Source organism: Syngnathus scovelli, chromosome 9 (assembly GCF_024217435.2).
Source record: "Syngnathus scovelli strain Florida chromosome 9, RoL_Ssco_1.2, whole genome shotgun sequence".
Taxonomy (NCBI): domain Eukaryota; kingdom Metazoa; phylum Chordata; class Actinopteri; order Syngnathiformes; family Syngnathidae; genus Syngnathus; species Syngnathus scovelli.
In genome coordinates this window covers 6,772,739-6,796,840 of record NC_090855.1, presented here as the reverse complement: position 1 = coordinate 6,796,840, position 24,102 = coordinate 6,772,739, and the positions used below count along the sequence as shown (strand labels likewise).

Sequence of the window (24,102 nt, the reverse complement as noted above, 5' to 3'; positions counted from 1 at the left end):
TCTGCTGTAATTTGATCCATGGGGAAATGTGAGTGCAGTAGTACTTTTTGCCATCGGCCTTTCACCAAACAGCTCAAGGCAAGAAAATTCTACAAAGTTTCAACAAACTTTACCAGCACAGTATAAAGCGTTTCGCCTCCCACATTCCTACCTTTTTTAGCCTTTCAGCAGCAGATCCAGAGCGGATGGCCTCCATGATCGCTTCCCTGGCCAAGGCGGATGGAGGATCCGTAGTGGTTGGCTTAGACTGGTGCAAGAGCATGGGACGAGGAGAAGGTGCTAATGTGGATTGTGGTGGAAATGTTGCAAAGACAGGAGAAGGGCAAGTCAAAGAAATTGGTGAGGGAGAACAGGAAGTATCTGGCCTTTGGTCCTCTTTTGAAGCCGACCTGAACTTTTCTAACTCATCAGAAGCACCGGATTTGGTCTGTAGGAAGCAAGGAAGCAAAGCTGCGTGAATACACACAGAATGTGGGATGCTAAAAGTTGATCTTACACTTAATTAGTCATGAAACTAGCAGAACATTCTGTATTTGAAAGGTTATTTGATGAAAGCAAACAGTCCAATCTTTTATCAAATCAGTCATATTATGACTAAGACTAATTTTCCCAGGAAGAACGTCTAGGCAGTGACATAATTTACTGTAAGTAGCCACTTGAGTGGTTTACCTTCCTCAGCCTGCCAGTGTTGCTCTGGGCTCTAATAGCAGAAAGAAGAGCAGCCCTCTCATTCTCGTCAGGAGAGGCCTCTCTCGCACTTCGGGCACCAGATGAAGAGATCTAGTCATGTCAATAGAAGAGGAAAATGTAGGTAATATACGTGTCTTCGGGGGGCTGATCACAAAGATTACTTCAACCTATCCGATAACCAGATGCAGAAATGTGTCTGTTTTGATCACTTGCTTCAGTTGTTCACTGAATGTATGCTACTGTATATATTAAAGGGGGGATGCACTTATTCAATGAAAGACGATTAGATATATGTGTATGTGGGGGTCGACACTGACAAAACTCTATCCCTCTGATACTACAAAGATTCACTCTCAATTTTAAATATGCACACTTTTGATATTGTTGATACTAGTCAGACATTCCAGCAAATCGCAATTTTTATATCATGCAAAATATCGTCCGCTCCGCCATATTTGATCAGATCGGTGGAAATTCTGGTTTTAAGTACTGTCTTTCTGTTCATCTCCCCCACGCATTATTATTCTACACAATAAAAGTTGATGGTGAGCTCACCTTCCTCAGCCTGTCCTTGCCTCCTCCTGCCTGAATGGCCTCCATTAGGTTACTGTGCAGACAAGTCTCTTTCTCAACAGATCGGCACACTACTGGCTTAAACTTTTTAACTGGTCCGAACACATTCCCAGGTGGAGCTCCAGGGAGGACACCACTGTCTGACATACTACGTGAAGGTCCAGGGAGAACACCGCTTTCTGACATACTTCGTGAAGGTTCTGGCATTGCTTGCTTTGTCTTGGCCTTGGCAGTTGATTGTTGATAAGAGCTGATTGATGGGCTGGGGCTTCCACACCGATTAGCCTTACCATCTCGAGTATCGTGTTCAGTTAAAGATATTTGAGTAGGACCATTTGACTGAAAGTGTTTAATTCTGTCTGATACTGGTCCTAGTGAAAGGGAGCTTCCGTTGATGGATTCATGATTTCCTTCCTTGTCTTCTCTAACTTCTCTCTGGCTCTCTGACACAAATCCAGGGAAGCTCATAGACCTTGCAGGAAAAGGATGGCAAACACCGGTGTTATTTAACTTATTATCTGTCAATGATATCTTGGAGGACTGGCGTGGATTGACTTGTATGGAGTGGCCCAGTGAATGGAAGGCAACATTTTGCGTTGAAGGAGAAGACTGGGAAGGGGCAGACGCAATGTTGGCCTTTTTTGATGTCCTTGGGGTGTATTTATTGATGGCAGATGCCACATACTGGCTGGAAGTACGTCTGGCTGGTTTGAGGAAGGCAGGAAGTTCTGAAGGGAGTGTTGGTTGTGGTTGCTTAATTCTTTCATATAGTGAAACATCTTTACCCATTTTTGCTTGTGGCTCATTTGCACTATTCATCGCCGCGCTGACTGCAGTATTCATAATTGTGTATTGTGTTTTCAAGACTTCTCGTCTGTCTGTGTTTATTGGAGTTACGTAATTGCGAGTATTTTTAATGTTTTCAAAGCTCCCCTTGGCCTTGTCAGTCACACCTGAGCTACTAGGAAGAGCACATTCTTGTCTTTCACTACAGCTCCAAAAGGCTTTGGCTTTTTCGACAAGTGGACACTCCTCACTTCTGGTAATTCCTGATTCTGCTGCATCAACTACTCGGTTGTGGTGATCAAACGATTTCATAATATTTCCTTGCTCATCAATTTTAATAGCACTAGCAGTTAATTTGGCAGACGCATTTTGCGTTCCACCTTGTATGACAGAAGGCTTGGGAGGAACAACAGTGAATGTTTTCATACCAAATCGAGAGGTGGGATTGCAAGTGACTTTCCTAGGCAATGTATTTGAGCTGGAGTTATTTTGGTGAACACTGTTCGTATCCACTTTTTCTGCGGACAATGACCTCTGGATGGCTTGGGGCAGGACAACACCGTCCTCGTGTAAACGATGAGTGTTACTCTTTGTGACGATATCAGATCTGTGAGTTATCATGCTTTTGCTGTGTTCTGGGGAATTGCAAGGTTTCACTGTTGACAGTCTTTGCGTATCGTCTTTCAGATCTTCATTTTTCTTTTCCTTTGTATACCCACTTGACCTATTTCCCAGTGCGATGCTATGCTGATCAAGATTAGCATTCTGAATGCTACTTTTTGTAGTGGAAGCAGCTGTGTAAGCATTATTGTTTTTGTTGCGCCACTCTGAAGCACTCTCTGAATCTGTGATAAAATAGAAAAAGAATGATTAACTTATGACAGATCCCGAAGGAAGCTCCCACTCTGTTTTCTTGTTGTATACACATGCCCACACGAGCACGCAGTACAGGAGGGAATAAAGGGTTTATTTATTTCTATTTCAGCATTTTGTTTCAAATAAACCCATAAAAAAAGAAGGTAAACATAACTTGGTTCTTGGGTTAGAATGGTTAATTGTATTTCCAATAATTTCAATGGTAGAAATGACTTACATTTGTTTAACAGTCTTGGTGTAAGTTAATTTTGTGGACCAAGGTTCCAGTTCTAACAGTTTAGCTCTAAATAGAAGCTAATAAATCCAGCAGAGACCAAACAGTGCGGTATCTTGACTATTAATTTGTCTTACCGTTACGATCCGTTAACTTCATCCCAGCAAGTACTGTTGCCTTTTTGTCTTCGACAAGAGGTTTATAGTCTTCCAGTATTTCATCTATGGCAGTGACCGGGACATTCATGTCCACCACAGGCACACCACGAATCACTGTTGAAATGTGATTATTATTTTTGGAAAAGAGTCATTGTTTAAAAGACGACAAAAACATACAACTGCTTGGGAACATTTAATATCATCTCCTGCAATTTGACAATTCTAAAGTACGGATGACTCACTGAAGTAGGGTGAACTGCGTATTATGTTTTTATCAATATTTTATCACTCTTGACAGACTAAAAAAAACACAAATTAAATAAATGATCAGAAAACAAAGTTTCTTACTAGTAAAAAGATAATTATTTTAAACAAGTTAGATTGTTAAACGGTACAGTTACATATTACACTGTGGGTTTGTTTCCTCACCTGAAAGGTCTGCTTCCAGGCTCATCTGATGGAGCCATTTGTATTTCTCTTCAAAGGTGTTTATATTCCTTGACTTTGCCTGGAGGTTGCTTTGACTGCAACTGAGGACCGTACACAAAAATAAAACTCAGTAGACATCAACACACAGATATTGGACAGTATTCTTGCATGCAGAAAAAAGATGAGGGCAAGCAGACAGCTATAATAGCCATACAAGGTTGTTGCTCTTAACAGTTTGATGAATTTGATTATTGCCATATATCAAGAACCTTTTGTACAGTTCAGATATCCATCGCTTTGAGGGTTAAAAAGACGATTCTTACGAGATACAGTACTAGCAATTCAGCCGCAACAAGACAGCCAATTCAAATAGAATCTGTCTTCAAAGAAACTTGGGAGGGCTTGTCTTCTTAATAACCCTGATCAAAACAAAAGTTTGCTTTTCTGGAAGGCACATCAGACACAAGTATCAGGGCCAGGGTTCATAAAATATTTTTGTGTGAGATCAGTGATCCTAAATTGTCATTCTGGGCACATTACCACATACATTTTATTCCATCAAAGTTATACGAGACCGTATTCACTTTTTACTAAGGCCTTTGATTAAGGACAGAAAACCACAACAACGCCATGCAAATTTGGGTACGAAACTACAGACAAGGTGATAACTGAAAAGAGCAAAAAGAAAACAACACTGGGGGATGATTAATCAATGGAGGTCATTTAATCACACGCAGGTCTTCACTCTGCATGGACATATATAGTAAATGCTGCAACCACGCATGCGCCAGAACAACACTAATAACAGAGGACATCTGCTTCGAGAGGCACTTGCATGAGAAGATCAGATGGTATTTATAGCCACCATATCAATAAATGAGTGCACTGGGAGTGTCATGCTTGGTGACTTACAACATTGCGCAAGCCCTTTGAAAAAGAGAAACAAGCCGCAGGGCTCCCACTAATTTCAACTACAATCTGTAATGAGTTGGATTTCTAACCATTTGTTTTTATTTATTTAGATGCAAAACATTTATGTGAAACAGCCTGCCGTGCAAAAAAGGGTTAAGGACAAGAAACATCTAACAACTTTTTAGAGGGCAGCACTTGGTCAGATGAAAAACAAGGCGAGTGTGAACACCATGCGTACATGAACAAATGAGAGGATCCTTTATCTTGTTTGATTATTTTTTTTGTTTGGCCAAAAAAATCAAAGAGTGAACACGGTGCACCTTGAGACACAGTTCATACAATACAAGTCAACATCATTACTCTAGTGTTGCCGATAAAAACGGAAAAACCTAATTCACTTCAACTCCACTGATCAATCACACTTTCAAAAACAGTATTTCCTGACTTATTTACCTGTTATTTGATCCCCAGGTGGTACATCCTTCATCACTGTCGCTGGAAATGTCTCGGACAGGCCCGGGCAATCGCTCTCTATTGCCTACAGAATTTCTCTCCAAATTCCCATCTGTGGATGTGTGGTGGATGTCATATGGGGATCTCACCAGGCCTGACCGCTCACCATCTACCATTCCCTCAGAAGCGGCATAACCTTGATCTGGTAGACTGCTGTCAATGCTGCTATTTCCCAGGGACAAAGTTTCAGGGGCCTGGACATTGGCTCCAATGCAGTTTATAGAATGGAGCCAAGCTGAAAGACAATGAGAGATGTCAGGATTCACTGTTAGCAATTAGTATTGTAATTTCTTCAGATTGACACTTTTTTTTCAGAATAAAAAATACCATGCTAAATTGAGTGGGATATTAGACAGATTATGGCGGGGGGGGGTTAGGGTTAATTTCGGGGATAGTGTATATAATATTCAAGTGTGTGTTATTCTCAAGAAAGTCACTTCCAAATAAGTCTATGAACAACAGTCTATGAATAGGCTGGTGAGTGCACTAGAAAGGACATTTGTGGGGTTTGATGAGCAACACTAAAATTGATGGATGGACATTCTTGCAGTGCTGACGGCAAAAACAAGAGTTGTTAGAACAGAAACACAAGATGCAGCTTCACCATCTTTCAAAGGCGAACAGAGGAAGTGTTTGCTAGGGTAGTTTCAACTTTCATTCTGACACCACAAACACACAAACCAGAAAACACGAGCCAAAGATTCATATAAAGGCCGGAGCGCAACCAACTTGTGGCTTTATAAAACAACTTGAATGATGTTTGGAAAGGGAGACAGTAAACAAATCATTTTAATTACTTTTTTTTTTATAAACAGGACTGGTTTTGGTTTCATGGGAGTATACTATCGCTTCATTCCCTCTCCTCTCTTCAATACAGTTTGGTCACTTCAGTGGATTTGGGAGAAGATTCTTAGTGAGTCACTTACTGAACTTCTCAGCCAACAAAATATTGTGCCATTGATGCACCAAAGTGAAAGCTCAATGCTTTTGTGTAATATTAATGCCCCAGTGTCTGTGCACATATATTTCAGCTATCCATTCAGGATGTGGTGCTGAGTCAACTCATTCCCAATAACAGCTTAGTCATACCAGCTATAACCACAACCACTGCACTCATGCATGCACATGCAGTTGTGAACACCTTTAGTGTCACAGAGTTGGTCCGCCAACAAACACAATCATCCACAATTTCACACAAACAGTCAAATCTCTATCGTGACCTTCTGTGTCTCACTTCATGAGCAAATAATTATTTTATTATGTACTTTAGGTTGCAGTCAATGCAATTTAGTTGTACTGTGTAATGCAAACATCTATGGTTCATACACATATTGTAATTCCAGGCACATTTGCTTGAACACACAAATAATCTTACTCACTACAAAACACAGATTAAACATTAGGATTCAATGCAACAAGACTTTGACTTAATTGAAAAACAACTTGGTTTATGCATAACCAACTTCCACATTTGGCAAAACAGCTGCATGGGTAAATGACGGAACCTGATAGCAGGGGACCGGGGCACAAGATGTCTTGCAGAGCTACCAAAGATGACAGTATCTCATGTTTCGTTTTTTTTTTTTTTTTTTTTTTTTTAATATATATATATATATATATATATATATATATATATATATATATATATATATATATATATATATATATATATATATATATATATATATATATATATATATATATATATATATATATATATATATGGTGCTCGGTGGCGCACTGGGTAGCACGTCCGCCTCACAGTCAGGAGGGTGCGGGTTCGATTCCACCTCCAGCCCTCCCTGTGTGGAGTTTGCATGTTCTCCCCGGGCCCGCGTGGGTTTTCTCCGGGCACTCCGGTTTCCTCCCACATTCCAAAAACATGCTTTTCTCCGGGCACTCCGGTTTCCTCCCACATTCCAAAAACATGCTTGGTAGGCCGATTGAAGACTCCAAATTGTCCCTAGGTGTGACTGTGTGTGCGATTGGTTGTCTGTCTCTGTGTGCCCTGCGATTGGCTGGCAACCAGTTCAGGGTGTCCCCCGCCTACTGCCCGATGACGGCTGGGATAGGCTCCAGCACGCCCGCGACCCCCGTGGGGACTAAGCGGTTCAGAAAATGGATGGATGGATATATATATATATATATATTTGTAGAAATGAATGAATAATGCCAGTCATAAGGGAATGTTCCATCCCCCAATCTTTGCCCCAGAATCAATAGGCCAAAGATAAGATGATTAAACGGTTGATCTTTAGATATCATGTGACCAAACTATTGGCCGAGAAGTATTATATTGCCTTGCTATAGTGCCATCTCCACATCACTCATCAATCACTTTTGTAAGTGATACACCCTTGGTTTCCAGGTTGAGCTCATCTATCATGGTACAACCTCATCCAGTACTTTGTGCCCATTTTTAATCTGAGCAAAGAATTCCCACATAATCAATAGTAACCAGATGTAGAGGATCAAACTAATGTCAAAAACAAGAACTGGACACACATCCATTTGGTTCTGTTTGAGAGCTAGTAAAGAATATCACATTGTACATAAGAAAATGTGATTGTGACAGAAAGTTTCTTCAAAGAATAAAGGAAATGCAAAGAGGATAGACAAAAAAGTGGATGACAAAAGGGTCAGAGAAAGATTTCAAGGGTCCTTAGAGTGCAGGCGTACAGGACCACAGCAGTACACTAAAAAAAGGGTGTAGGGGAGGGGGTAAAGAAAAGAGCAGAAAAGACCAGAAGATGAATGACAGGAATGAAAATTGGTTCAGGGTAAAATTTACAAACACAAAAAGACAGCACAACAAAGAACCAACTAAGAAAACAGAACAACAGGTCAAAATGCTTTAGTGTAACCGTAAAATACATTTCAGAGTTCAATTTACCAATTTACACATGACAAGTCTACAAATAGATTTGATTTTGGGCTCACATTCATACTATGGCAGCAGAGAATGAACCCGGAATGAACAACGTATTTGCTGTATTGTCTTACGTTGTGGATCAGATCAATGACGTCAGATCAACAAATAGTGCAAATTATGACATGATAATGAAACAGCAATTTCGCATCAAAAATTACAACTACTGACTGATCTCGATCAGAAGTATGTGTTCTGGGGGAAAAAGAGAAATAAGGCAAAAAGAGAGCATATGGCACCTACACTGGGAAGCATCTTCTTCTTCCTCCATGGTGCGCTGTGAGACACTGCTTTCTGTAGGTTCAAGTGAAGGGGTGGATAAGGTAGGGTGCTCCCAGGCTGGTGAACGACGGGGCTTAGGTGGCGCTGGGTAACCAGTTGTTCCTGGAAGGTAATGGCATGCAAGAAATATCACTGCACTTGTAAAAAGAAATGACGCACGTTCTACCCACAAACCTCCACAATGCTCAAAAGAAATTGAGTACTGTACATTTCTTTTGAAATGTAGACTTCATTGCTGTGTACTGACAATAATACAACAATAAAATATTGTGGTTAAAAAAGTATGTGTATAAATTGACGAATCAAATTTGCAATCAACGGCCCGCATTTGTGGGAATATTGTGCAGTCAGTGTAGTGTTTAAATGACATTAAATAATTAAAAAAAAAAAACTAGGCCATCCTAAAATATTTCATGTATTTTTCTTTTAAATGTACATTGGTTGACAGCAGAATTACACCTTATTTAAACGAGAATTATCCATCCATCGGTCCCACTAACAACTTTTTATATATATATATCCTTCTTATTTTCATCCTCTTGTCAAACAATCTCTTTGAAGCCACTTCAGACTTCATTCTATCTCTCTCGTATTTATCTTGCTACCTAAACCTTCCCATGCCCCAATCCTTGAACTGCCTCGTTCTCACCTTCCTCACCCCTTTTCTAAGGTCTACAACTCTATCATCTCTGCCTCTTGTGACACATGACATCCCTCTGCTGCAGTCTCACTCTGCTATGAAAAAGATCCGATCAATAGAGGGCTAGCTGAGGTTCAAGTGGATCCCATTTAAATCTGTGATGAATGTGTTTTGTCTTTGCAACTGCCAGCTTTGAAACACTAAGTGAGCGACTGCATGCATATGGGAGGGTAAGGCAAAGAGAAGAAAAAGTGGGATGAAAAGAAAGGACTGATAAGTGAGGGCAGGAATTAAAGCATTATAGTGTTTAGAAAAATAGGATAAAACTAGCTCCACTACTAAGGTGAGCGTGAGCCAATCTTTGGCCAGATTACCATTATTACAGTTTTAAATACCGGTACAGTGCAAAAACTCGGAACGGCACAGTTTTACCATTTTATTATCTCGGAAAAACATTCTATATACTTCAGGCACCTTCAAACTTGAGCAACACAAGAGTGTTTATCTTCAATGCCCCTGACATAACAGCTAATTCTTTGAACATACTGTAAATGTTTCCAAAGATGAAGCAAAAATTGAAATTAAATCACAAATATCATGGTAGAATTATTCCCAGGGTGACCATAACAAGGATTATCATCAAAGTTTTATCACAAAGCAAAAGAAGTCTGACTTCATGTCACTACCTTTGGACTATCGCTTTAAAAGAACAAGATGCTTGTTTTATTAAAATGTTAGTCCAGTAAAATAAAAATGACCAGAGTAATCATTATCTAAAGCTAAATTTAAAGCGTGACCAAATGAAATTGCACGTCCAAGCTGGCTATTGTTATGCTGTGCTCATATTTACCCGTTGTGCTGTCACTGTTCTTCTCAACTTCATCCGGTGTAAGGTTCAGGACCGATTCACGCTCTGTCCTGGAAATCCTGCTCAAAGCAGGCCCACTTTCCAGTTTACCCATCCCACTGCTAACCTCATTTAACTCCTTCATTTTGGTACTAGGTCTTTTTGTGAAGGATTTGTTATGCACTGATCCGCTTGCATTACTGCTGGTAAGGGAGCTATAATGGGAAACTGAATCATCTGTGTCAAGATCGGAGTCAAGGCTATGGCTGAGTTCAGAGCTGGAGTCCTGAAGAACCTGGCTATCAGCAGTGCTGCTGCTTGGCGTTGGGGAGGTGCTGCTTAGCGCAACAGTAGGAAGAGATGGAGGTTGAACATCGATCTTTGGGGATTGGGGCTTCCCTGTTCTTTTTACAGAGGAGGACGTGATTGTGGTTGACTCTGATATCTTTGTGCGGAAGCCTGGAGAATGTTTTTCACTTGCTTGGCTATCAGGGGTGGGAGTAGCAGAAGGAGATGCACCATAAGAGGTGATGGAATCCAGGCTCAAAGGGGGGGCTGGAGCCCTTCTTTTCCTCTGCTGGCTTTCTGACACAGAGCCCATCTGATGGAAAACAGTGATAAAAGCACAATCAGGTTAAAATAAATGGTAAATTGTAGGCGTACCTCAAAGGGATGGTCAAGCTTCTATTAAAAAAAAATATCCCTATCAATTACATTTGGAAAACAAAAATGTAAAACTTTCATTCTAAATTATGTACATATTTTCCAGGCAATGTTTTTATTAACATTTTGAGTCATACAAGTATAAGCGGAAGTAAACCAGTTATTGTTCAGGTTGCACCCAACACTAACTTTTTGTGTGTGCGTGCGTGTACAGCCATAAATCAGAGTGTGAAATTGCACCGGCAAGAGTGAACTATCAAGTAATTAAACCCAAGTGGAGTTTTGGCAAGCATGTGAGTATTCAATTCTCAATGCCGACATTCCTCTTAAATTTCCCAACAACAAACATTATGATGTCTGTCAGTAATACAATTAATTTGATGAAGACCTTTTTTGCATCACTATCATTCATTCTACAACTGTGACATAACATATTTATGGTGGGAGACATAGAGTTTGGCTGATATGCAATGCACTCCTGCTAAATGAGAATGTTTTATCCATTGGTCACCGTCGGGGTGAATTGACGGGCCACTGATGGATGGCATAATCATGTTAAAGTGTGCAAACAAAGTATGAGCATTGAAAGTTCTTGCTTGTGTAATCCAGCTAACAAATCACAAACAAGGACCAATGTAATGAAAGCAAAAAAAATTAAAAACAGGTGACATGCAACTGGGGCATAACATTCTGTTCATACTTGCTTTGTAAATCAAAGCTGCAGGGGAGAGCGAGGATGGGGAAGAATCACTGAGCTGAAAGACTGGTTGGTCTTCATGAAGTCAATTACCTAGGAAACAATGTAAAGGACTACGCGTAGGTTTGAACAGCTTAGAAGGTCTTTCTAAGGAAAGCCAATTACTTCTGAATTCAACTCTTCAATGTAGAAGACTGACAAGATGCCTGAATCTGCATGTAATGTTTCATCATGCAGCAGGGCAAGATGGGGAAGATGGATGTGAGACACGGTTTTTGAACTAAATGAACTCACTGCATGGCATACTATGTAAATCAAAATGCCCCCCAACTGGTCGTCTTTCTCCTGTCATGGTCCCCCCGCCCCCCCCACTCCTCTGCCTCACTTGCATTCATACATACATTAATACTGTCACATACCAGCGAATGTGGGGCAAAGTTGAAGCCGAAATGGATGACTGACTATCAAATGAAAACAAATGTGCGTATGTAAGTGCGTGCACGTGCATGTTTGTGAATGTTCCCTGCAGAGCCTAACATAAGCCAATAAAACGTATGCATGCAACACTGCTCTAAGCTCGTGACTTCAACTTTTATCACATCTGAGGTCGCAAGATTAATTGCAGAAACACTCCAAAATGAGTTTACACCTCATTTGCATGTTGCCCCCTTCCGAACATATGTGATGGCCTTTATTGAACCGTAACTGAAAAACAACACATGAGAACATGGGTGGTTTGAAAAAGAAACTGTACCTATATGCAAAAGCGATTAGAGGGCCCTGGCAGGACAGTTTGACGTGTCTATTAAATTTTCCACTCTATGGTTTGAGAGGCAAAGGGCCTCACGTTGAAGCATGTTGATCAGATAGGACCACCCACCGAGCCTTCAACCTGGTGGCGTGACCATTTATCACTTGTTTTGAGGCACTCTTGATGGGTGAGGGGCTTTGTACCAGGGCAACATGACAACGCTTATATGGAATGTGAAATGGAGTACATGCATGTATGACAGGCTTACAGTTTAAGCCTACATACATTACACATAATATAGGCCACATCGGCTCAGTTTACAGATGCAAAAATGAAGCGCACAAAGAAAAGAACACTACTTACTGTTAACCTTGGTTATGTTCTGAAGCTGCTTTGTGGAATTTTTATAGCCGGTGAAGGGTGCAATGACATCTAAAGACTATCAAGGAATTCTGGCGCAACATGTGCCTCTTAGTGTCAACACAGCACACAGGTCGATGGTAGTCAAAAAGGATATTGACCCAAAACACCAAAAGCACAAAACGCTGGACTACCCTCATTTTTTCTGTTTCCTGATTCAGTAGTATATCAAAATATGTATCTGTGTAAGCAGCAAAGGCCAAAACTTACTAAGTAATCAGGTAAGTAAAGAAGTTGAATACTGAGTGGCTTAGGTAGACCTCCAAATTGAACGTGATAAAAAAAAAAAGGTCTATGAAAAAATATCAAAATGGTTGTCCATCTTACAGTACAGCACCTACTACTGTAGGGGTAACATGTTGGTATATGTAGGCTACATGTAACCTTAGGGTAGTCTTTCTCAAATAGTGGGGCTATACAATTCCACTTGAAACATATTGCATGTCTTAGATATGCACATTGAATGGGGAAATATCACATTATCAATACTTTGTCAATATATTGTGCAGCCTTATATCAAAACACTAAAGAAATGTAAAAAAAAAATAATAAATTGCGGCGAGCAAATAAATAAAACGTCAAAAGCAGGAACACTGTTGTATAAGAAGAAAAAAATCTACATCTGGGGATTGAGTCAGAGCTGAGCATTAATGGAGATTAAAGATAAATGCTCTTCAAGACAATTATTGAACTGACTGATGGTTATGAAAAACAATCCTCCCTCTGCTGTCCAAGATTTATTTCTCCACTGAGACATCAGGAAGGAAGAGAGCCAGGGCAATCAAACAAGGAGCCGCAAGACAAGCACAAAAATTGCATGCAGAAAACTAAATGTGTAGCACACAGGGAATTAAAATGTATACATACGTACATACTTTTGGGCCAGTCTTCTTTACAGCCTGCCCCGAATCAAAGTATATGAGATTTCAATGTGCCATTGTCTTGTCTATAGGTTAATTCGCCTTTAGCATGTCTGATCAACTGTAGTAAAAGAAAGCTAGCCTTTTAAAGCAGATCAGCGCTCAAAAGTAAAAAAAAAAAAAAAAAAAAAAATTCAAACAACATTGCTTGGAATGGATTATAGTTTAGGTTTCTATTTTGTACAATATACTTGCACAAATGTCTACTCTTGCATGCCATTTTTTTTCCTGTATATGGGTAAACTATTGCTGCTGATATGATGCAAATGGTCCCACTGTGGAACAAATAAACATTACCTTATATTACGAATACACGTATCACAGGTTGATTCCTTCCTTGACTACTCATTAGGTGAAATTGCGCTAAATTGAGGTTAAGTCTTATGTTATCCACTTTATTTAAGCAATTATGAAACCATGGTTATCAACGCTCACTTGACTACACACCCATTCCCAACTTTCTAATCACTTGTGGAAACCTGTTAGAGCAAGGTTTTGCCTGGTTCAGAAACATGCGAGTGTTCAAAAAGAGTTTTGTTTGTGATGTCAAAAATGGCAGTAGGCTTGTGATATATGATCAATGTCAAAAATGGTGGTAGGCTTGTGATGTGTGATTTTTTTGCGGTACAGTTTTGGTTTAGGTTGTTTACTCTATAGGTTTGCCACTAAATAGCACAAAATTCCACTACCACTTTTGGTTGTGTTTGTTTTTTAACTTAGTGTTTCAAAACACTTCAATATGGCAATAATGACATGCACAAATTTTGTTTTGCTAAGAAAATTGAGACAACACAAGGCATGAATATTTCAGCACCACCTGGCTATACATGGACAGCTATAAATATACATACATGACTCTGTGTCAGACGAGGTAACAGTTCAGACAAGGTATTAGAGCGAGATAAATCCAACATTAAGCCAGTCAACAAGTCCTGAGATGACTTTCCTAATACAAAGTGAACCGATTACACTTTCACTATGTGACAATAAAAGAGCAACAGATGTCAAAGGCAATGACGAATAGACAAGTTAATCCAAGAAATGTAGTTTAAAGGCCACCACCACAAGTAAGTCAGCAAACTGAAAAGGTTTTCTGTAGAAGGCAATGAGGAATTCTGTTGCTAAACATTTCCCAGGATACCACAAATAATGCTAGTAGGGAGCGGTTACTTCTATAAAGTTTTACAGTTGACACAGGTCACAGTGTCTTAAGTTGGGACCCAGTTCAAACCATCCATACACAAGGCAGAGTTAAATACATAATGCAAAAAGAGATTGATGAGAAGTGATGCATTTTATATAAGAACTATATGAACACTCCGGAAAATGATCCATCATCTGTCAGTTCAATTACTTAAAGAGACCCTTTAAGTGGATGAACTTGGCACTTTGGTAATAGTTCTAGACTTCAAAATAGTCATATCTGCACAAAGAATTCCCTCCCACCTCCTTCCCAAAAGACTCAATAGTGATTTTAGGCTGATTTTCAGTCAGTTTGCAACACATTTAACAAGGCCAACATCTAAAATGCATGAACCCAATGAGAAATGAGAAAAGATGCAATTCGATAGCTTTTGTTTCCTTTGTTACTGGATGTTATATTCTCGTGAGATAAAGAATTGAGCAAAGCAAAATAAAATGGGAAGGATCAAGTGATAGGAGTGTAATTATCTGTGATCATCTCAGTGATTCTGACTTGGATTATGAAGGGTTTTGGTTGGAGTGGAGAATGAAATGTCTTTTACAATAGCGTTCACGCACAAAGCTGGCTTTAGTTAGGTACTTTACTATGGACTTCTAACAGGGCTGTTTTCAACCAGTATTAATATCAAACCTCTGAGCTTCTATTTGTTTAAATTTGATGACTTATTTTCACATAGGTTACACACACATTCAAGTGGCATTGCCAACCACACTAAGCATTTTCACAGACTGCCATTTGTGGGAAATCTTGTCATGTTGCTGATGTAATTTCTAAGTCATTTACGTCCCTACTGCTATATACTCACATGACAACCCTCCGAATGACTGTTTCTCGTTGAGGTCAGGGACCCTGGAGGGGGTGCTGGTGCCCTCCTCTTCTTGGTGTCACACTTCGGTGATGTCCTGAAATCGTTCATCACTGAGTGAGATGAGCCAACGGTGCTAGGTTGGTCCACTTTGTTGGGAACACCTTGGACTGTTGATAGTGCCTAGGAATATAAAAAGGGTGTTGAGTCACATTTCCAAATAGCAATCTGGAAATGCACAAAATTGCCGCTTCATTTTTTGCTAGGGTGATATTGAATGCATTCTAATAACAAAGCCAATGGAATTATCAAAACACACAGAAAAATGTTGATAATTTGTGTTAAATAATGAAACAAAAACATAAAACATGGCATCACTAAAAATAATGAAACTATACTATTGAATAGTATATACCTAAAAGATTTATGTTAACGCTCCAGGCACTTTTTACCTGATGACATTATGGCCCGATCTTCATAAGAATACTTAACCTGGGCAGGGGGTCTTGAATTTATATTACGATAGAACGAAATCAAACCTATGAAGGCATTCTGAAGTGAAATCTGCTGCCAGATGACATGGTCGATTTTGGTAAATAATTTACGGTACGTGCACTTTTTTTAAGAACACGTTTATCTATCAGGCAATTTTTTCTAATGCGACAAGCTCGAGCTTCTTTCCGCTCTTAAAAATGTGTCTAATGTATCTTTTATTTGTTCTCATTTATTTAGCATACCTCAGTCGATAAACACCACGTGACCTCGAACGACGATTACAAACTACCTCATAGTTGAGACAATTATTCAGAAAAGAAGTGTCTACATTTCCATTTATGTTGACAAGTTTCATCAGAATGTGAAATTCACTGCTGACAGAGCCACAGTGACACATCCTAGATTCTTTGAATAAGAACAAAGTCCAAGAAAAATGTAAATTATGAATCGTTCTCTCTGCGCTGTGTGATTGACATGGAAAGAGAAAGTAAACATAGTGGTGGAGTATGTGTCAAAGAGTCTGAAAGAACAAAAATAAATAATACAAGTGAAACCTTGATGCAACTTCCATTTGGACCCCTATAAAAGAAAGTTCCCATCACACCATAAACATACTGGTTCAAAGCCATATGAACTCTGTCTGACTTTTTCACCTGCTCTCTACTTCCTCACTCTGTGGTAAACAATCGGAAATGTGTCAAGAGCAAAGATGAAAACATAACTGTAAAAATACATACCTGCGTTTGGGAAAAATACAACCTCAAAACGCAGAACTGCAACTAAATTCAACCCCAGTATGACCTAAAACAACTTGTCGTAGGAGCCAGCCACTGCCCAATGGAAGGGCAACTGCATACAACCAGTGAGCCGGTATCTCGTAGCAGCTGGAGCGATAACTCAGATATGAATGTTCTCTGTTCGAACATTTTACTACGGAATGTTTAAGTCACGATCAGGATCAGACTATTTTTCTGAAAAAGTCTTTTCAGCTTCGGGCTATTTGAGCGTTTTAAGACCACACAAAAACAAGCACAAACATGGTTACATGGTTAGGCCTCTTAATGAACCATTACAGATATGATGATGATGGGCTTTTAGTGCAGATGTAGCCAAGCTCTAGTAATATGATGCCTTCTGCAGACAAGCATCTGTGTGTGTGTGTGTGTGTGTGTGTGTGTGTGTGTGTGTGTGTGTGTGTGTGTGTGTGTGTGTGTGTGCGTGTGTGTATGTATGTGTGTGCGTGCGTGCGGTTGAAAATGTGTGTGGACCAATCTTCAACAAAGGCAACTGGCAAGTCAGATATGGCTAAGAGTAAAAATAAACAGTCACCACAACTGAGTTTTGATACATTCACTCATACATTGCATTCAATAATACAATGCACTATATAACATCTGACAATTAAATAATTCAATGGCCATGTGTTTACTGTTGTCATTTTTAGATAATGACCAATCATGGTCCAGTTTGCGAACGCCACATCCCAAAAACCAAGAAAACCTCTTTAGACTAGTAGGGCCGCATAGAATTAACTACCGTAAAGAACATTTTTGAGTTGACTATTTAAGCTTGGGAGGAAATCAGGGTGATTTAAAGTGACGCAGTCTGCTAATCAAAATGAACGTCAAAGAGATACATACAAGTGTCTGCTAAAAAAAATACTACAACCACATTAAGAGCCTGCAAGACTAAAACACTCCTTTCAATTTGGTTTTAAATGTCTGTCATTCGGCATGGTCAAACATGAACACTCAGTTGCAAAAGTGGGGAACCCCTGAAGCTAGTGCTTACTGATTAAGTTAGACTTTTGGTTATTTTCTGCCCTCTACAGGACACTAAGATAATGCATAATGTCGTGCTTAATTGAAGCTTTTATCTTTTTTTCATACAAGCTGTCACTGACACCAGCATTTGTTTTTCCTAGCTCGACAGCCTAAATGCCTACAAATGTGTTCAGATGACCTAAACTACACAAAATAGCAGTTACAGCAATTACAGATACTGTGTGGAACTGAACGAAATCACTTACGGATCTTTGCTCTTCATTTTGGATTAATTTATCATTAGTGTCATCCATGCCCAAAGATGTGCTGTCTGTCTGCAAAAGGAATGCACAGTAATCATGCAATCATGCAATCTGCATTTAAGCCATGCACTACCTGGCCAAGATACAGTAGATGAGGAAGTATACATTTCAAATAGTAAAACAAAATCCCCAAATCCCAAAAATATCTGCACCACTTCCCCTTAACCAATGAATTACAATGTTCAGTCTTACCTTGGATTTCCTCCTGCCAAGCTGGAGAAAGCCCAAAAGACCTTTCTTACTCCCCCTGTCCAAACTGTTAGTGCTCGAGTAGATGGTATCTGGGAAAACAAAGACACCACAACAACATCAAATATCAAATGACACCAGGGTGACTCTGAAAATCCTTAAGGTAACTAAGGGGTAAAATAAAATGAGAATAACATTAAATATTTATCCATCAATTTAAGATGACTAAGTAATAAATAGAGAAATCAAATATTCATTCATCAAGTTGATACAAGCAGCATTACTCAGAACAAAAACATTGACTGGGAGTCTCTTCACAAAAAGTTCAACTGCAATGACAGAAATACTACATAGCGAGCAACGCTACACTGCAAGATTTTTGTCAGCAGAGGGGGCTAAAGGTTTATTATTTTTACTGGTTTCTTAGCATGGTTCCCTTTAAAACGGTCATAAGGGTAACTAGAACTTGTACCAATTTGTAAATTATTCCCAAAGTGAGATGTGGACGACGAAAAGTAATTTTTAATTGAAAGCAAGTGATGATGATAAATTTACATTACATATTTGTACATAAATGATGTCAGATGGTACAATGAACACTTACACGTACTATCCACTTATTGCCATGCATACAAGTCATCATTGCTTATCGGTTTGCAATCTAGTCAAGTGTAATTTGGGTGCATTGGCTCAATAAAGGTTGGGAAACACTACTCTACAGACCACACACACACAAAAAAGCCAGGGTAATGAGCAAACAGCAATTTGTTAGGATAAATTAATAATGACAGTTATAGTTGACTAATACCTGAACAGTTTAGAGCTGGCGTTGAAGCCATTTTAGGCTGTAGAACTAGGAAAAACAAATGAATAAAAACAATTAGCGGGATTCAGATTCAGTGGCAAATTAATACATCAATGTATTTGTCGCCCCTGACCCATTAAAAAGTTACATTTTCTTAGGCTCTCCTGGGATATTTTTCAGATCACGAGATCACAAATTTCAGGTTAACTGTACCTGATAGAATGGAGTATCCCAAAATTAAGCCAAGTAATATTTGGGGACACACTGAGGACAGATTTATCACTTTGGTATTTCTCCTGTTTACATTTGTTTCCAGAATTAGTTAAAGGGCCCGTATCAAATCTGTTTTGTTTTTTGTTGTGTTTTTTTTTTTTTTTTAGCCAGATCAAAATGCTAATTCCTAACCCCAAAACCCCCAAAGTGGTGGTGTTTTACACCATTCATTCATCTCGGAGCATTCCTGCAAAATCCTCCTCTCTAAGCACCAGCCCTGCTCGATCCAAGAAAATGAGCAGGTCGTCAGCTACCCATATACCGCCACTGCAGACTAAACAAGCCCAGTTTCTCATAGCAGCTGTCCCAGCAATTTCAGTTCACAAGTGGCTGTAATTTCATAAGAAATTAGATCACCACAATGCCAAAAATATGTAATCGTTTACAGTATATTCCTGTAATTAACGGTGGAACTGTCAAAATCATGATACACACCCTTTAAATTTAGTGTTGATTAAATTATGATTGGGGTCCAGATTTAGATACAGAATCACTGTGCTGATGTAACTCACTGATATCTGCATATTCATTCATTGGCAAAAAAAAAAGTGAAGTAGCTCATAAATAAAACATAATAGTCAGGGTTGTTAATATTTACCTAGGCTCTGATCATGAACATAGAGTTCCTTAATTCCCAGCTGTGTTAAAGATTGATCCAGGGGTAACTTTTGACGACTGATGTTGTCCTTAAAGAGCTGGATACATGAAGGGTCAAATTCACACTTTTCACAGATGACTGGTAACAGGGCCTGGAGGGGTTCCAGTGGGTTGACCCGTACCACTGCCTTCTGGGTGCCGTGATAGTTCACCATCAAACGCACTGTTTTCTAACAGAGAGGGCAGAGTGTACGTAAAAAAATATATTTCGATATTTAACAACAGAATGCAGTCATGATTCAATGGACTTGATATTTGGGAAAAAAATGTGTACATGCAGTGGCTATAACTGAACTGAAAAATGTGGGTATGCTTGATTTGCTTATTTGTATGACCAGTATGATATAAAGTATGGACAGTATGTATCTAAAGTCAGTTAAAGTCTTATTTCATTTTACAGAGGTCAGCTAACTTGAATTTACTTATTTATGTAGCATAAAATCATATGTGAACAAATTCTAGTCAGATTCATAATACTAAAGTAGACTCAAAGCATGAATTACTGGTCGGTATGACAGAAAAGATGAGACCGATAGCGTTCGCCTCTGGCCTAAACCAGCAGAGTTTCACGTGAAGTGAGAGCAGCTAGTGAGTCCTGAGAGGGGTAGAGAAATAATGCATGGTAACCAAAGACAGGGCACTCATAAAATATTCAAACTGTGGGTGAAGACATTGTGAAAAAGAAGAGAAAGAGGGCATAATAGCTGAGAGGCATGTAATCAGGAAACACAAAAAAAAAAAGTCAAATAAAAAAAGAACATGCTGCAACCAAATTGTATCTTACCATGGGGCCTTACAGGGCTTGCTTTCTGCCAGTGATCAGAAGCAAAAAGTGGATTTGGGTTGGGGTAGATATAATAGAGGGCTTTAGCATAACGAGCGTATACATATACAACAAAGGCAAGAAAGTTCACTTTCGAACCAAATTTTGTTGTGCGATCAGTACAACCAGTAATTACTACATAAAGAGACAGATGACAATATAAAATATGAAAATAAATGTCACTCCATTCACAACACACCAAAAACTTAATCTAATTTACCTCAGGAACTTTCGGTGCCGGTCTGCGCACCACTTTCTCTTCGCAGACTTTCTCCGTGATGAGGACACCGGCCACATTGAGGGAGCCCAGCAACAGGTTGGGTTTGAACCCCAACGAGTGGCCTTCAGGTGACAAGAGCTCCAGGGTGTGCAGTGCTGGATTTAGATGGTAGCGGCTACACAGGTCAACCAGCAAGTCCATCAGCGGCTTACTGAGAAGTGGGGGGGGTGAAGGTAGGGAGGCGGAGGAAGTGTTAAAAGTGAAAGAGAGGGAAGAAGAGGGTGGTGAGGAGGAATGGAAGGAGGGTTAGAAAGGACAACAGAGGAGATGACAGGAGAATATTGGGTTAGAAAGCCAATTCATTTTAAGTATGAGTAAAAACCAAAAACAGACACACTTTTACCTAATTTTATCATTTTCAGTAACAATACATGTCTATCATTTTCAGTAACAATACATGTCCGAGCTAATAGTAAGAACTTAGATTTCTTAGTTTCTGTTGCATACAAGCAAATTTACGGCTTGACTGCATGACTCCCTTTCAACAGCTGGTATACCTTGTGAGCAAAAGAAAATTGCTCTCATTAAAATTCCCTTAAATTAAATTAACTTTCAAACAAATTCAACTGAGGATTTTCAACAAGAAATGCATAAACAGCACTTATAGCAAATGTATGTGTGTGTGTGTGTGTGTGTGTGTGTGTGTGTGTGTGTGTGTGTGTGTGTGTGTGTGTGTGTTTGTGTGAAACGGACAATATATCATTTGTTAGTAAATGTCACTCCTAAAATAAAGAGACAGTGAGTCCGTCTCTGGCCTTTTCTATCTGGAACACTCATGTGACACACTTGTGACAGGAGTGTGAGCGCTTCTGCTTCTAACTACTGTAGCTACCCTTTAAAGGGTATTATCGTGATACACCCTCCCCCCCCCACCCCCCCCACCACACACACACATTTAAAACTGTTCCGAGGAGTGACATGATTTCAAAAGAGCCAAAAAAAAAATCAAGAATTATGAAACCCTCTATTTTCTGTCATGGTGAAATATTTTGAGGGTGACAGTTGATGGTCCAAAACAGTGAGTGCCACCTGCAAAGCACGTGCAAACCCCCACAATGACAGCACAGATTGATAACAGTGTGGAAGCTGCTGAATTACACTTTGCTCGTCAATTAGCGTGCAGATACGTGAAGCAGGGCGACTCATCCCCAATGTGTGTGTCACTAGACTCGGTGAAAAATAGTTTAATACTGTAATCTCCATAATTAAGGATAGCATTGTGCTAATTTTTGCATGTTCTCAGCAATTATCTTCAAGCATGTGCAGTATAATGTATTTAGAAACAAATATATGATACCATCTCACAGGTATACTTTAAGACTGCACCAATTCCGGACTACGGTCAATGCCAGTCTTATTCTGTACCAAGGTGAAATTCTTGATTTTTCTGCTCCAAATGAGAACAACCCACTAGGGACAGAGAGAGTTTTAACAGCTCAGCTTCCATCTGTTCACTCTCTGGGACAAAGCCTCTGCTGAGACTGGGAATAGGACCCTTAAAAAGGCCCCACTGGCACGGAAACCCAAAGTGGGCAGTGACAAAAGTCTCTCACTAGTAATCACAAACTGGGACAACATCAAGAACAGTACCCAGCAGGAGAAAAATTACCATAAATTGGAGTACCTTCATGTACAGTATATATGCAAGATTTGACAGTTTTTAGTTTAAGAAAATACTATTTTGACTAAAAACTGTCATTCATGTTAACAAACAAACAAACAAACAAACAAACAAACAAACAAACAAACAAACAAACAAACAAACCTAAGTGAGTCAGATTGTGCCCTTCTCACCTCCCATCCTCTGTTACATATGTCTGGTATCCCTGCGGAAGAGTCAATTGGAACTCCACAGTCTGTCTCATTATGTTCTCTTTGGACTCCATGCCTAGTGTCCCGCCCGCGTCAGGCAGACTGTTTGCAAAAATATGACGAGGGGGCGCTGGTGGTGGTGGGGCCCGGGCCTTCATTCTCCTCCTAAATTGTAAAGAGAATATAATTTCACAATCCACATCATGTAAAAATAGTACATAAATATAAAATATTTATTTAGCCAAACAGAAATTTCATATTCTGTCCTGCTGCATGCTTGCAACACAAGCACTTCATTTCTATTCTGCAGAAGTTGGCATCGGAAATTTATCAAAGTTTAATTGTGATTTGTATTTTGATCATAAAATCAAGCATTACCAATCTCTGAGCAGTTGAATTTTAAAATGAAAATGTAGCTAATTTAATCTTGAAATGAAGAATGAGCTAAAATATATTTGTGGCTCTTGAATTTAATGTGCTGCTGAAAAAAAAAAACCCTGTACTTCCAGCTATTTGTCAGAAACAAAACACGAATGCTATTCTATAACTCCACGTACTCCGCCCCAGTCTCAACACAAGGTAGATAACAATAGCAAAGCATGCCACTTACGTCAGAAGGGGTCTTTGTCGGTTAAATATTCTACAATTGTTGAATACCCCAATGTTTATCAGTCCAGTTCCAAGGATTTGTCAGAATGCGTGTGTGTGCGTGTGTGTGCATGTGTGTGTGTGTGCGTGTGTGCATGCGTGCGTGTGTGTGTGCGAGTGTGTGTGTGCATGCGTCCTGTTTAGCAAAAATAAAAATAAACAAAAGTAGGACTGTATGAACACAGCACAGCAAGCGGACTCTAACCTTAAGTTAACCATTAACGGCTAAATATCAACTATCAAATCATTATGCAATTGTTTTCCAATGAGTTCCACACTAGATAGAGCATTAGATATCAAGTGTTGCAGAATTTGTTGATACTACAACTACAGCATGATATTATGACTTCAAATATTGTCCAATACTAGTGTTCTTTAAATTTATTTCCTCCTTGAGAACAAAGTGTGTATTCAGACTTCATGGTGCATGCAAAAAAGAAAAATTGTTAAAACAAATAGCTATAGAAATGAATGGTCTGAAATAATAATAAAAGCATATTTTCAAGGAATAATGACTGTCACAGGATTCTAATTTTAATCAAAAAGAGCAAAGGACTGGATTGTCTTGGCAGACTTAAAACCACACCTCCACACTTGTGTGTAGACATGTGCACTTTAGAACAGGATTCTGCCACACTGTGTGCATTATTTTGAGTTTTAATCAATGCAAGTGACCCACATTGGAACATTGGATTAAACCACGCCTTACATACCAAACACAAATG

At 39.4% G+C, this 24,102-nt stretch overlaps 1 protein-coding gene across 5 annotated transcripts in view; it reads right to left on the bottom strand.

Annotated features, from left to right (window-relative positions):
• cobl (cordon-bleu WH2 repeat protein) overlaps positions 1–24,102 on the bottom strand; it is a 30,074-nt gene that overhangs the window by 2,474 nt on the left and 3,498 nt on the right. For 3 of the 5 annotated variants that reach the window (XM_049730586.2, XM_049730585.1, XM_049730587.2), the window contains exons 2-16: positions 22,712–22,894; positions 20,858–21,068; positions 19,756–19,984; positions 18,888–18,932; positions 18,083–18,171; positions 17,834–17,902; positions 15,310–15,492; positions 9,853–10,450; positions 8,324–8,464; positions 5,092–5,386; positions 3,727–3,827; positions 3,277–3,411; positions 1,246–2,894; positions 670–780; positions 152–427 (exon numbers count right to left, since the gene is read on the bottom strand). In XM_049730586.2, the coding sequence (XP_049586543.1) occupies positions 152–427; positions 670–780; positions 1,246–2,894; positions 3,277–3,411; positions 3,727–3,827; positions 5,092–5,386; positions 8,324–8,464; positions 9,853–10,450; positions 15,310–15,492; positions 17,834–17,902; positions 18,083–18,171; positions 18,888–18,932; positions 19,756–19,984; positions 20,858–21,068; positions 22,712–22,887 (4,308 nt within the window). In that variant the 5' untranslated portion in view covers positions 22,888–22,894. Of the gene's footprint in view, positions 1–151; positions 428–669; positions 781–1,245; positions 2,895–3,276; positions 3,412–3,726; positions 3,828–5,091; positions 5,387–8,323; positions 8,465–9,852; positions 10,451–15,309; positions 15,493–17,833; positions 17,903–18,082; positions 18,172–18,887; positions 18,933–19,755; positions 19,985–20,598; positions 20,624–20,857; positions 21,069–22,711; positions 22,895–24,102 lie in introns of those variants that run through there. The other 2 variants (XM_049730589.1, XM_049730588.1) reach the window with 2 other exon arrangements.